The sequence below is a fragment of the Panthera onca genome, chromosome B3 (assembly GCF_046562875.1).
Source record: "Panthera onca isolate mPanOnc1 chromosome B3, mPanOnc1 haplotype 2, whole genome shotgun sequence".
NCBI classification, from domain to species: Eukaryota; Metazoa; Chordata; class Mammalia; order Carnivora; family Felidae; genus Panthera; species Panthera onca.
The window spans coordinates 110179039-110193645 of NC_138344.1; the positions used below are offsets into that span (position 1 = coordinate 110179039).

The 14607-nt window shown below is 42.0% G+C and overlaps 1 protein-coding gene across 9 annotated transcripts in view; it reads left to right on the forward strand.

Annotated features, from left to right (window-relative positions):
* PPP1R36 (protein phosphatase 1 regulatory subunit 36) overlaps positions 1–14607 on the forward strand; it is a 47371-nt gene that overhangs the window by 15647 nt on the left and 17117 nt on the right. For all 9 annotated transcript variants that reach the window (XM_060620043.3, XM_060620047.3, XM_060620040.3 and 6 more), the window contains 4 exons: positions 4185–4319; positions 13567–13609; positions 13920–14098; positions 14183–14374. In XM_060620043.3, coding sequence (XP_060476026.2) covers positions 4185–4319; positions 13567–13609; positions 13920–14098; positions 14183–14374 — 549 coding nt within the window. The remainder of the gene's footprint in view (positions 1–4184; positions 4320–13566; positions 13610–13919; positions 14099–14182; positions 14375–14607) is intronic.

The window sequence follows — 14607 nt, forward strand, 5'->3', positions numbered from 1 at the left end:
GCTTAAAACCTGCTTTATGCTTAAAAGCCCTGCTAGGGCTTTTGTAAGCATCTAATGAAAAAAACTAAGAATTAAGAAAATTAATAGATATGACCAAAATTATATTCCATATTACAGAAGAAAACAAGATTTCTTAGGCTACGTAGGAAGAATTTCACTGCTTTAGGCAGAGGTGGCTCAGAGCTGTATGGGGCAAGAATCTGGGAACTCAGAGTCCGGAGCAGAACAATGCCTCTCAGGCTTGGTGACCTTTTGCAAACCGTGGAACTTTCCAAGTGCCCAGGCTGCCCTCCCCAGTATGTGTGGAATCAACCCAATGATTTAGCTGTTAGAAATGCTGTTAGAGTCATCAATTTGTTGCTGTGGAATGTTTTTAAAATGCAAAATCCTTGTGTACAACCAAGCAGTTTGAAAACCATTTTATGGATAGATAAATATATCTGGACAGCAGTTTTGTAAAAAACCAAATAAATAATTCAGACACTGCTGGCCCAGTAAAGCCATCAAAATATACCACATCCGTGTTATTTCAAGGCTGCTTTCACTGCAGAGTGGCCAGAGCTCACGAAGGGTTTCTGTGGTGGCAAGCAAAAGGGCTCAGCTAGCTGTAGGCTCAGAAGGTTTGAGGGGTCTTATCGTCCCCACAAAAGAACTTATTAGACTGTGGCAGCACATTCACTTATATTTTGTATGGTGTTTTCTAATTCTGAGAGTTATTGCTGCTCTGGCAGAGACCTTTGTTTCATTTCTTCATTTTAGAAATAGATTAACAGAGAAATAAGGTCTCTTGGTTTTTTTTTTTAAATACACTAAAACATATTAGAGTACAGTGGTATAAGGTAGACTTTTTTTAGAAGGAATCGGTTACAGAATGACAGAAAAAATCCAAGTCTTAAAATGATTGGTTCCATGGGGTGCCTGGGTGGCTCAGTCAGTTAAGTGTCTGACTTCACCTCAGGTCATGGTCTCACAGATCTTGAGTTTGAGCCTCGCATCAGGCTCTGTGCTGACAGCTCAGTCTGGAACCTGCTTTGGATTCTGTGTCTTCTTCTCTCTCTGCCTTTCCCCTGCTCTCTCTCTCTCCCTCAAAAATAAATAAACATTAAAAAAAAAAAAAAGATTGCTTCTATGGTGTGATTCTGAAATAATTAGAATAACTTTTCACTTTAGGCCTCCAGTAATTAGTTTACTTACTATAGTAGAAATATGGATTGTATTGAAATATCTGGACTTAAATAACTTTAAGAAAAAAATTGATTTTGGTCAAATTAGTGAGGTATAACAGGGATAATGGTAGTATCCACTTTATAGAGTTATCATCCAGATTACATGAGATATTATCATCCAGATTACATGAGATAATGCATATTATTTTAAACCAGAGGCTGCCACGTAGGAGAAAAGCCTTCAGCCTGTGAGGGGAGAGCTGAAAGGGCTACAAAGACATCCTTTGGAGGATTTAGACGACTAAAAGTCCCGATTCCAGAGGAAGGAGCCTTTTCCCCATTTTACAGATGAAGAAGCCAAGGCTCAGAGAGGTTAAGCGGCTGGCTGGAGACGACATGGCTCGTTGGTAGTGGAGCTGAGATGGGAGCCCAGATCTAACTCCCAGGCCTGTGCCTAAGCCACTGTGCGGTGTGTCCACACCCCCTACTAGTCAGCTAAGCTCTCTTATGCAGAGTTTATCCGTTTACACTTAGGATTTGTGACTTCTGAGCAAAGGTAAAATTATGTAATTTTTGTTTTTCATTTTTTTAAAGTTTGAGAGAGAGCGAGCAGGGGGGGAGGGGCAGAGAGAGAGAGAGAGAGAGAGAGAGAGAGAGAGAGAATCCCAAGTAGGCTCTGGGCTGTTAGTAGGGCTCAAACTCACGAACTGCGAGATCATGACCTGAGCCGAAATCAAGAGTCAGACAGTTAACTGACGGAAGCACCCAGGCGCCCCCGAATTCTATAGTTTTTAGAACATTGTAAGTATTTTTCAAGTTATTACAATCTTCATAATTATAATTTTTAATGGTGGCATAACTTTCCATCAAGCTAATGTGTGTTATTGACTGATTGACTTACGAGGCAGTATAGCACATATACTGGTTAAGGGTATGGACTTTGGTGCTGGCATAAATCCTAGGGGACTCATATGTTAATAAATGTCAAGTCCTTAAGTGGCACCTGGCTGTATTACTACAGTCTGCATTATTACTACTTTTTCCCTTCCATTTTATAGATTTTTGGGATTTGCCAGTTTTCCTAATAGACAAATAGATAATAATTGAATGATTATTGAATGTCTTCATGCATTAGATTTCCCCCCTTAATTTTGGATAATTTTTAAAGCTTATTTATTTATTTTGAGAGAGAAAGAGCATGCGTGTGGGAAGGGCAGAGAGAGGGAGAGAGAGAGAATTCCAAGCAGCCTCTGCACTGCCAGCACAGAGCCTGATGCAGGGTCCGAACCCACAAACCATGAGGTCATGACCTGAGCCAAGATCAAGATTCAGATACTCAACTGACTGAGCCACCCAGGCACCCCTGGATAATTTTTTTAAGAAGGATAAATTTCCCAGAGAGGTCATTGGACCCAAGGTTATGATCAATTGTATGGTGTATGAAATTATCAATTTTTTCCCAAAGGATTGTACCTGGGCTTGTTTTAAATGCCAGGCTCTACGCAGACCTGCTAAGTCAGGATCTTGGAGAGGGCGTGGCATTAGGAATCCGCACTTTCAGCGAGTATCCCAGGCAATTCTTACATATATTTTGCTTTGGAACCATTGGCCTAAAAGTTTTCAAGGCATTTTTTTTGTTGTTTTGTTTTCAACAGCAAAAGAGGCATGTTAGCTACTGGCAGCTCTGGAAAAGTCGGGGGGAAAAGGGTTGGGGTGGGAGGCTGCTGAAGGAAGCAGGGAGGTGGGCATAGTCATGGCCATTGAGGTGCAAGCGGGTGTGGGTGTAGGTGTTTGGATTATTTGAAATTGGGGCATTTCAAGTTGGAACTCACTTTATTCCAGAAACTCATTTTATTCCAGTGAGTCACAAGCCTTCTCATCACATGTGATAACGTGTTGTGCTTTGAAATGTCTCTATTATCCTTTTTTTTAAAAAAAAAAAATTTTTTTTTTAACGTTTATTTTTGAGACAGAGAGAGACAGAGCATGAACGGGGGAGGGTCAGAGAGAGGGCGACACAGAATCCGAAACAGGCTCCAGGCTCTGAGCTGTCAGCACAGAGCCCAACGCGGGGCTCGAACTCACGGACCGCGAGATCATGACCCGAGCCAAAATCGGCCGCCTAACCGACTGAGCCACCCAGGCACCCCTCTCTATTATCCTTAAACCCCTTCCTCCACAGCATATCCTCATGTGGTCAGTCAGGCTCGTAGTTAACATCAGAAGGGGCAGTAATTCATCCCTGTTGTTTAGGGTGCATTTCATTGGGTTTAAATCTTTCCGAAAATGAAAAGGCAGATAAAAAGCCAGTGACACTGCACTTTTCAATAGCAATCATTGGAATGTGTTGTGAGTAATGTTGTTTCGTACTATACTGTACTGCACAAACTTCTAAAATTAGGCTCCAGACATGCTGTAACAGGTTGTCTTTTGGAATGTTCATTTGCAATTCAATTGGAACTGGGGCAGTGTTTTCACAGGGAAGCGAGGCTGTTATAATTGATGCCAAAGCTCCCAGATTAGTGGTCCATACATGCTTCCTCAGCAAACGCAGAACTCAGAGTAGGGAAGCGTTGAGTGGTTCAAACACTGAGCCTTTACACTTCCTTGTAACATCAGGAACCCAGGGGAGGCTGCCCTGGGAGAGTCTCCAGTAGCTCTTTCAGCAAAACTGCAGGAAAATGCGCTGCCAGCTGCCTCAGAAACCAGTATAGGTAATTTGTTAGTTGGGCTGCTGGGCTATTTGGTATAAATTAGGACTGCCTGTATGTAACGTTAGAAATACGTAGCATAAAGAATCTATAAAAAAGTGAAAATTCACCATGAACCTGAGATGCTAATTACAATGATAACTATCAAAGCCCTCCCTCTGCCATAGCTCACATCAGCTAAATGAAAAGGTAAGTGACATGTGTTGACTCACTTGTTATTTCTTTCAAAACAGTTCACACTTCTGACTGTTCGCTGATTACTGTTGGCATTTGCCAACATTAATCCAAATGATTGTTTTCTTTTTAGGGGCCTTGTAGAGAAGAAGGAGATGGAATTGGTTATAAGGAAGTTAGAAGCAGCGCAGAATTACCTGGCACAGAAGTACTGCGTCCTTGTCCTGGGTTTGGCAATGCCTGATAAGCATCACATGTGCTGCGGGAAGTAAGTGCACATTTACGATTTCAGGAGGTCTCTACGTGTGTGCATATCCATACCCTTGAGACCCTTACATTTGACTTCTGGAGCCCTTGCAAAAGTTTCCTTCCCTGTTGTACAGAATAATTGGGCTCAGGTGAGACTCTGCCCCAAACACACGTGATGTCTCGTTTGAGAAAGCCAAGTGAGTATGCGAAGAACCTCAGAATTGACACTGCTTAGGTTTAAAAGACTTTTCTCTCAGCATATACTGGCTCAGTAGAATCTTGCTCTCAACCTGGAAGGCTTCCTGTGGCCGGCCCGGGTCCCCATGGTGATGAGCCAGTGTCCCAGGGGGCCCTGGGTGTGTCCCCTTCCGCTGCTCATTTTGTAGCAATAGTAGTGGGTGCAAGCTAGTAAGGTGGGGGTTATAAGATGATGCTGTTTGTGGGGAGTTGATCTTTGCCTTAGAAGGACAGTTTATATATTACTGTAATTAAAATTTATCTTTTAAAGTTTATATTGAGAGTGTGTGTGTGTGTGTGCATGTGCACATGCACAGGCAGGGGAGGGGCAGAGAGAGAATTCCAAGCAGGCTCCACACTGTCAGTGCGGAGCCTGGCTTGGGGCTCCATCTCATGAACCATGTGATAATGATCTGAGCAGATTCAAGAGTCAGAAGCTTAACTGACTGAGACACCCAAGCACCCCTCTGTAATTAAAATTTAAAAGCGTCTTATTACAGGAGAGTTGGGAGGCATTGGAGGGAAAACTCTGATCCTTAAACACTGACCCCCTCCCCCCAAATCTCCTCCTCTGAGCAGTTTCACAACAGGCTCGAGGGCCATGCCACGGCCGTGGCCCGAACTCTTATTTTTAACTTTATAGGCAAAGAACACAATTCATGGTTTCTCTCCGCATTCTCCACGTTTTCAAGATACAGATATTTCTATATGCTTTGTTCATGTTCTGTATTTTCTGTGTCCCTTATTCTCTTATTCTGCTTACATAATTTCACCTACCACTTTGAATAGCCACTATAGTTACTCTACTGTGTAATATGCCAGTTTGTTTCACCATTCCTTCTGTGCATGCTTATTATGTGGTTTCAGTTTTTCTGCCTTGTGATATTTCTGCATTGGATATCTTTACATAAACTACTTTGTCCATTTAGGCTATTTATTTATGGCTTATTGCCCAGAATGTATTTACCTAGAAGGCATGGACAGTTTCCTAGCTCTTGTTACATATTGCCAGATGTTCTCCAAAAAGGTTAAACCATTTTGTATCACCATCAGCAGCAAGCGTACCTAGCTCTATTAGTTTGATTTTTTTGATAGCTTGCAGTTGTATAAAAAGCTTACAGCTATTTGACTTTTGAATATCTTTCATGAGTTTGGAGTCTGTGCTCTTTTTCTGTATAAAATAACTTATTGCATGATTATTATATTTGTTAAAATTAATTATTGCCGCATTTAGTGTTAACCATTTATCAAGTAGAAACTGGGTATTTGTATAATTTATGTTTCATGTAGCAAGGATTTCCTATTTGTTTTTCTAGTTTGTTGCTTTCCTTTTGATGTTTATGTGTTTACACATTATGAAAATGTTAAGAATTTTTGTTTATTTGAACATTTATACCTTGTTTCTTTTTTAAAATTTCTTTTTAAAAAATTAATTTATTTTTTATTTATTTTTTTTTTTTTTTAATTTTTTTTTCCCAACGTTTTTTATTTATTTTTGGGACAGAGAGAGACAGAGCATGAACGGGGGAGGGGCAGAGAGAGAGGGAGACACAGAATCGGAAACAGGCTCCAGGCTCCGAGCCATCAGCCCAGAGCCTGACGCGGGGCTTGAACTCACGGACCGCGAGATCGTGACCTGGCTGAAGTCGGACGCTTAACCGACTGCGCCACCCAGGCGCCCCTTAATTTATTTTTTTAACCTACATCCAAGTTTGTTAGCATATACTGCAACAATGATTTCAGGAGTAGATTCCTTAATGCCCTTTACCCATTTAGCCCATCCCCCCCCTCCCACAACCCCTCCAGTAACCCTCTGTTTGTTCTCCATATTTAAGAATCTCTTATATTTTGTCCCCCTCCCTGTTTTTATATTATTTTTGCTTCCCTTCCCTTGTGTTCATCTGTTCTGTATCTTAAAGTCCTCATATGAGTGAGGTCATGTGATATTTGTCTTTCTCTGACTAGTTTTGCTTAGCATATAATACCCTCAAGTTCCATCCACATAGTTGCAAATGGCAAGATTTCATTCTTTTTGATTGCCGAGTAATACTCCATTGTGTGTGTGTGTGTGTGTGTGTGTGTGTGTGTGTGTGTGTGTATATTTGTGTGTGTGTGTGTGTATATATATATATATATCTTCTCTATCCATTCATAAACCAATGGACATTTGGGCTCTTTCCATACTTTGACTACTGTTGATAGTGCTGCTGTAAACATTGGGGTGCATGTGCCCCTTTGAAACAGCACACCTGTATCCCTTGGGTAAATACCTAGTAGTGCAATTGCTGGGTCATAGGGTAGTTCTATTTTTAATTTTTTGAGGAACCTCCAGACTGTTTTCCAGAGTGGCTGCTCCAGCTTGCATTCCCACTAAGAATGCAAAAGAGATCCTCTTTCTCCACATCCACGCTAACATCTGTTGTTGCCTGAGTTGTTAATGTTAGCCATACTGACAGGTGTGAGGTGGTATCTCATTGTGGTTTTGATTTCTATTTCCCTGATGATCAGTGACGTGGAGCATTTTTTCATGTGTTGGTTAGCCATCTGAATGTCTTTGGAGAAGTGTCTATTCATGTCTTTTTCCATTTCTTCACTGGATTATTTGTTTTTTGGGTGTTGAGTTTTATAAGTTCTCTATAGATTTTGGATACTAACCCTTTATCTGATATATCATTTGCAAATATCTTCTCCCTTTCTGTCGGTTGCCTTTTAGTTTTGCTGATTGTTTCCTTCTCTGTGCAGAAGCTTTTTATTTTGATGAGGTCCCAGTAGTTCATTTTTGCTTTTGTTTCCCTTGCCTCTGGAGACGTGTTGAGTAAGAAGTTGCTGTGGCCAAGGTCAAAGAGGTTTTTGCCTGTTTTCTCCTCTAGGATTTTGATGGCTTCCTGTCTTACATTTAGATCTTTCATCCATTTTGAGTTTATTTTTGTGTATGGTGTAAGAAAGTGGTCCAGGTTCATTCTTCTGCATGTCGCTGTTCAGTTTTCCCAGCACCATTTGCTGAAGAAACTGTCTTTATTCCATTGGATATTCTTTCCTGCTTTGTCAAAGACTAGTTGGCCATACGTTTGTGGATTCATTTCTGGGTTCTCTATATTGTTCCATTGATCTGATTGTCTGTTTTTGTGATTTTTTTTTTAACAAATGTTTTAAATGTTTATTTTTGAGAGAGAGACAGAGACAGAGCAGGGAAGGGGCAGAGAGAGAGGGGGACAGAGGATCTGAAGCGGGCTCTGTGCTCACAGCAGGGAGCCTGATGTGGGATTTGAACACACAAACCTGAGCTGAAGTCAGACACGTGACCAACTGAGATACCCAGACGCCCTTGTTTCTGATGCTATTCAAAAGTCATATAAGTTCATCATCAGCTTTCCAATTTCCTTTTCAATCACTTGTAAAATTTCTTTTTCTCATCATTACTCTAATTTCTTCTGTCTGCAAATTGTCATTTCAAATTGAGAAAACTAGACTTTGTGGTTTGTATTAGTCAGCTCGGCTGCCATAACAAATTACCACAGACTGAATGCCTTAAACATCAGAAATTTTATTTTCTCATAGTTCTGAAGCTTGGAAGTCCGAGATCAGGAGGCCAGCCTTGTCGAGTTCTGGTGAGGGCCCCCTTACTTGGCTTGCAGACAGCTGCCTTCTCACTGGGCCCTTGTTGGTGGTCACTGGGCCCTTGTTGGTGGAAAGAGAAAGCCCTGGTCTCTCCTTCTTTCCTTTTTTTTTTTTTTTTTAACATTTATTTATTTTCGAGACAGAGAGAGACAAAGTATGAACGGGGGAGGGTCAGGGAGAGGGAGACACAGAATCTGAAACAGACTCCAGGCTCTGAGCTGTCAGCACAGAGCCCGACTCGGGGCTCGAACTCACGGACCTCGAGATCATGACCTGAGCCGAAGTCAGCCGCTTAACCGGCTAAGCCACCCAGGCGCCCCAGCCTTCTTTCCTTTTTTAAATGTTTATTTACTTTTGAGAGAGAGAGAGCAGAGGAGGGGCAGAGAGAGGGAGATAGGATTGGAAACCAGAAACAGGCCCTATGCTGATAGCAGAGAGCCCAGAGAGCCCCATATAGGGCTTGATCTCACAAGGCCTGAGCTGAAGTCAGACGCTTAACCAACTGAGTCCCCAGGTGCCTCCTTTTTTCTTGACACTAATCCCATCATGGGGATTCTACCCTCATGATGTCATCTCAACCTAATTACTAAGACCCTACCTCTAAATGCTATCACAATGGGGGTTGTTAAGGCTTCAACATATGAATTTGGGGGTGGGGCTGGGAGACACAAGCCTTCAGTCCACAACAAAGTTAAAAAAACACCTACTCTAAAAAAATAATTGAATTGCCAATATTTAATGTTTACTCTTTAAAAGCACATGTGCATGCAGTAAGACTAATTTTGAGATTAAAAAAACCCAAACTATAAATAATTATATCATAATTAGAGATTTTATCATATCTTTTAGTTCTGTGGATATAGAATCTACACTTAAGTTATTTTTTTTAAGATAAATTCTCTCTTTTTTTTAATGTTTAATTTTGAGAGAGAGAGAGAGAGAGAGAGAGTGAGCAGGAGAGGGGCAGAGAGAGATGGAGACACGGAATCTGAAGCAGGATCCAGGCTCTGAGCTGTCAGCACAGAGCCCAATGTGGGGCTCAAAATCACAAACTGCAAGGTCATGACCTGAGCCGAAGTCAGATGGTTGATTGAACCACCCAGGCATCCCAAGTTGTTATACTTGGAATGGTACATTTTTATTACAATCTAATTTTTATACAAACTTTAAAAGAACTCATTATGTTTGAAAGATAGTGATTGCCTTAGTTTACTACGAGTTAATCACCAGGAGGTGCTGGTCTTTTTGCAACATCACCTGCTTTTCTCCTGCCTGCCAGATAACAGTTTGGAGAAGAATCCATTTAGAGCTTACCACCTACCATTCACATAACAGATTCCATACAGGTCAAAGAGGCAAACAAAGGATATTGAGGAAAACAGATTATAAGCATGTTTTTGCCAGTAAAAGTTGTTAATTGGCCATGGGTGTTGATTATATCCTCCAGTGGAGTTTTTATTGTTCTTTGGCTATTTTTTTATTTTTTATTTTTTTAATGTTTATTTATTATTGAGAAACAGAGAGACAGAGCATGAGCAGGGGAGGGGCAGAGAGAGGAGGAGACACAGAATCGGAAGCAGGCTCCAGGCTCTGAGCTCTTAGTACAGAGCCTGATGCAGGGCTTGAATTCACAAACCGGAGATCATGACCTGAGCCAAAGACGGGCTTAACTGACTGATCCACCCAGGCGCCCCTTTGACTGTTTTTATGTAGAAGATGAGGACAGTTTTTGCCAGTTAAGAGTGATTTTAACATATCTTTATTTCACTTCCAATGTGAATAAGTTAATATTCTCATGAGAACATCTTCATGTGTATTTTCTGACTTTTTTTTGTCTAATATATGCACACTTAATACTGGACTAGGACATCTTACACTATTTGTCTCTGGAGTTAAATTAAAGACTTCAGAGGAACCAGCAATTTGGGGGCTGTTAATTTTGTGCTTTCATGTTTCTTGAGAAGTAGGAGGACATGCCTTTCTATTCTAAATACATCTGTAAAATCCTGATATCGAGCAGGCTTTGGCACGATTTTGATGAACATATTCAGTAAAAGATCTCTGTTTTCCAAGATAGATAAGAAAACCTCTCTCTATGTGGCTCCCGCCATAGAATTAGACGTATTCTTTGGTTATGGCCAATTTGGGCTCCACCCCCATCTGTACCCTAGGATTTCCACCTCCCTCCTTTGCAGCTGGCACCTCATGGCTGACCAGAGAGGCTGGTGTGCAGATGAGCATAAGGAGAAAGGGGTTCATTAAAGCTCAGTGTATAAATCATCCTTAAGCCCCATTCCCTATTCCCACCCCCCCAGTCACATGCAGTAGGGCCTCTTTCCCCTCCCCCCAAATACATTCCTTTTATATTTCTCTTCCTTTGTGCAGACTAACCCTTGACCCTCCTTTAAACCCAGTTTCACCCAAAGCAGCACGGGGAATGGGAACATAACATGACATAAGTGGGAATCATAACTTTTCTTCTCTGGGGACCGGAACCCTTTAGGTTTGGCCCTAGGCTTTTTTTTTTTTTTTTTTTCCAGGAATGACTAAAAATATGATCTATTTTCTTCATTTTGGCTTAGTGCTAAGAGTCTAATGTAGCAAGAAGGAATAAGAAAGCATGCTAATAGGCCACTGAAAATCTGTGGATTTATCGCCAAGCAGGCTTTCCCCTCTTTCCTTTGGAGCCTGCCCTCGCAGGTGAAATGTGCAGCATTTTTGCTGACTAGCTTGGTAGCAATTTGCCACATGTGGCTGTTGAGCCCTTGGAATGTAGCTGGTCCATATTTAAAGGTGCCATAAATGTAAAACATACACTGTACAGAAAAGTCTAAAAATGGATGAAATACCTCATTAATCATTCTAAAATATTGATTACATATTAAAATGATAATATTTGAGGGTTTGGATACAATAAATGTATTGTTAAAATTAATTACACATGTTTCTTTTTACTGTGGCTACCAGAAATTTTAAAATTACATTTGTGGGGGCACCTGGGTGGCTCAGTCAGTTGAGTGTCTGACTCTTGATTTCGGCTCAGGTCATGATCCAGGGTCGTCGGATTGAGCCCCGTATTGGGCTTCATGTTGAGTGTGGAGCCTGCTTAAGATATCTCTCCCTCTCCCTCTCTCTCTCTGTCTCTCTCTCTCTCTCGCTCAGTCGGTTAAGTGTCTGGCTCAGGTTATGATCTCATGGTTCATGAGTTCGAGCCCTGCATTGGGCTCTGTGCTGACGACTCAGAGCCTGGAGCCTGCTTCAGATTCTGTGTCCCCCCACTCTCTCTTCCCTTCCCCTGCTCATACTCTGTCTCTCTCTCTCTCTCTCTCTCTCTCTCTCTCAAAAATAAATAAACATCAAAAAAAATTTTTTTAGACCCTATTTCAATTTGAGGATTTGGAGTGTTTAAATTTGTTATTTATACTCAGTAAAATTTGAAATTTATAATCAATTTATAATTATTATGTACCTAACATAAAAATTATGAAATAAAATTGAAAAGAAAAACGACTCAAAATTCACTAAGAGATGAATTTGCAGATCAAACTAGGAGGTTCCCAAATGTGCTCATTTTCTGCCTCCATTTCCTGGACTCATTTCAGGTTTATATGCAGAGCTAAATCAGAATGGTAAGAAGAAGCCCGTTATATTTTGTACTTGATTTCCACAGTGTAGGCTACATTAGTTTGCTTTAGGCTTTAAGGGAGAAGAAGTCCCAGTTTTATGGCAACTTGAGGGGAAGGAGAAGAGGTTCATGGTACCTTCTCTTCTAACGTTTAAAAAGAGAAGAAGAAAAGAAAAGAGGGGAAAGTGTGTGTTTCCTGTGCAATCTCTGTATCATTTCAAAACCTCACTAAGATGGTGCTGGTTTGAGTTGTACAAACGCAAGTGCTGCTCTCAGTCTTCTCCCAGAAGGCAAGCTGACTTGGTATTCCAGAAACTGAGTTTGGTTGGTTTGTCTGCAGGGTGTCTGGTTTCAGCTGGCAGAGGCCGTGGAAGCAGGGAAATGCCACATGAGCACTCCTGTCAGGTGGGGGCCTCAGGTGGCACAGAAGGACGCCGAGGCTTGTCCCGAAAGCTTGTGCTGGGCTCTGTAGTTTAACGTTTTTATTCTGCAAAATATTCTAAAGGAAAAGCTTTTTTCTCTAGCATTCTGGTTACAGGGACAGTTGTGGAGCTGTGACAGGCCCAAGTTCTAGTACAGACTCTGTCCCTAATTAAATATGTCTTTGGACTTCAGTCTCCTCAGCTGTAAAGTGAGAATGATAATGCTGACTACACCACAGGGATCTTATGAGGGCTAAATATGATCATTTAAATGGTTTAGCATAATGCTTGCCACATAGTCCGTACTTCGTACACGCTCACTGTGTTTATTGCCTTAGCTCCTTGTTGAAGACTTGCACGTGAGGAAACCAGTGTGTGAATGAAGATCCTGCAGGAGGGGAGGGGTCCACCCCGGTAAAAGCTGAACCACTTCTTCAGTGTTTCCCTCAAATAGAGGGCTAACGTAGGCTCGCACAGATCATGCAGTCCCTGTGAGAAGGCTGGAGGTCCTGAGGGGTTTGGGTCTTCTGGCCCAGACCACCAGAGTTCAGGACGGTTCTTGAAAGTCTGATAACAAGGGCCAATCCTTGGAGTCTCTGGCTCTGAAAGCAAGAAGCAGAAGCGAGACCAGAATCAGCCTTGGAGTGCCTGGGTCTAGCGTCGGCCCCCTTGAGGGATCAAATGATTGAAGGTGCACGGCCCTTCTCCATCAGTTCTCCAGTCCTCCGCCGGCCATGCCTGCTGTCCTCAGGCTGGGAATCAGAACTAGAATGGCCCATCTTAGGGAGGGGGCCAAGCTCAGTAAGCGTGCCCATGTCAGTACAGTATCCTTAACATTGAATTTGTGTTACAAGGACTCCTGAGCAGATGCCTGCCTTTGGGAGACAAGGCTCAGCGTGCATACTGCATCTAGAAGGAAGAGCACACTGCTGTCCCAGTCGACTAGACATTTTTGAAAATATTTTTTTATCATTTTCTTTTTGTTTAAGATTTGATTCTTTGTCTTTTTCTCCATTTTAGCTTTACCCTCTAGTTCTTTATTTCCCTACCTAGTAACACCCCGTGTTACCTCCTTACCACCTTCCCGCTCTCGGAGAGCTTACTCCCCGACGCTCACATCACCAAAAAAACGTTCATTTCCTGCTGTCTTGTTTATCCTGAATTTGCATTGGGTGTTGATCTGGATAACCTAAGAAGTTGAAGAAAAAGATAACTGGGATTCATCAATGCCTTTTGATAGCATTTATGCGGCTAAATAGCCTTGGGGCCACAGGTATTGATCCTTTTGAAGATAGGGGCTTGCCCAGATCGCTGAAAGATTGAACTTCCCTCTCCACATATAGTTGTGATTTTTTGTATTGCAGGGAGAAAAGATCAGATTCACAGAAAGACTGGAAATTCTTTGAGGTGAGTCAGTTACCTTTTGGGGCTTTTCTCTCTTATACGAAACATGAAGTAGACCAAGAACCAATAGCCGTGTGTCAGGCACTTATTTTTAGTGAATATCTTTTCTTCAAAGGATGCTAACAAGCTGTATGGCATCTCTTAAATTTTCCTCCTGCAAAGGTGAGTACATGTGTAATTTGCTACCACTTTTCAGGAATGTGCAGAAATTGGGTTATCTGGGTTTGTGTCTGCTTAGCAATGTTCTATAGACAGGTGAGAGTTCCTACCACCATAGCTGTGCACTGTGATTCTTGTCTGTTTTCTCTTGTAGTCCTTTTACACTTTCTGTACATATGTAGCTTGGATTGTGTTCCGACGTCAACACTTCACAGAGATTGAGGAAGAAATAGGAAGGCTCTTTCGTACTAATATGTTCAACATTCCTCGGAGGAAGCGTGAGGAGGAAGAATCAGGAGGGGAAAAGAAACGCATGACTTTTGTACAATTCAGGTATGACATTTTGACTTTCCAAAGCTCGAGAACATTTCTAGAAAACTGGATGATGTAACCTAAATGTTACCTCTTCCCACCCAGGAGAATGATGGCGAAACGCCCAGCAATTAAAAAAGCCATTAACATGCGCTCTCCAGTCATGTCTACTCTGCTGCCATCTCTCAGAGAAAAAGCTCAGAATATCTTTGAGAAAAAGTATCATCAAGGAGTCGTCAAACTCCCGGCCCCGATGCAAGAGCACATGGAAAGTCTGGACTCTGTGCTCATGCCAAAGTAAGTGGTCCAAGGAGAGAGAAAGGAGAGCCCTGGGTTGTGTGCTAGGTTGGGCTGGGAGGGGCAGGGGTTTTAGACGCCGTGCCAAGGCCAGAAAGTTGAACGAAGATGAAAGCACCACCTTCCTACCCACCCCCTCCCCTCTCTACCTGCTTCCTTTCCCAGGCAGCTCTTGGTACACCCATCTAGACTAGAAAACATTGCTAGAAAGTTATGCTAGCCTTCAAATAGTT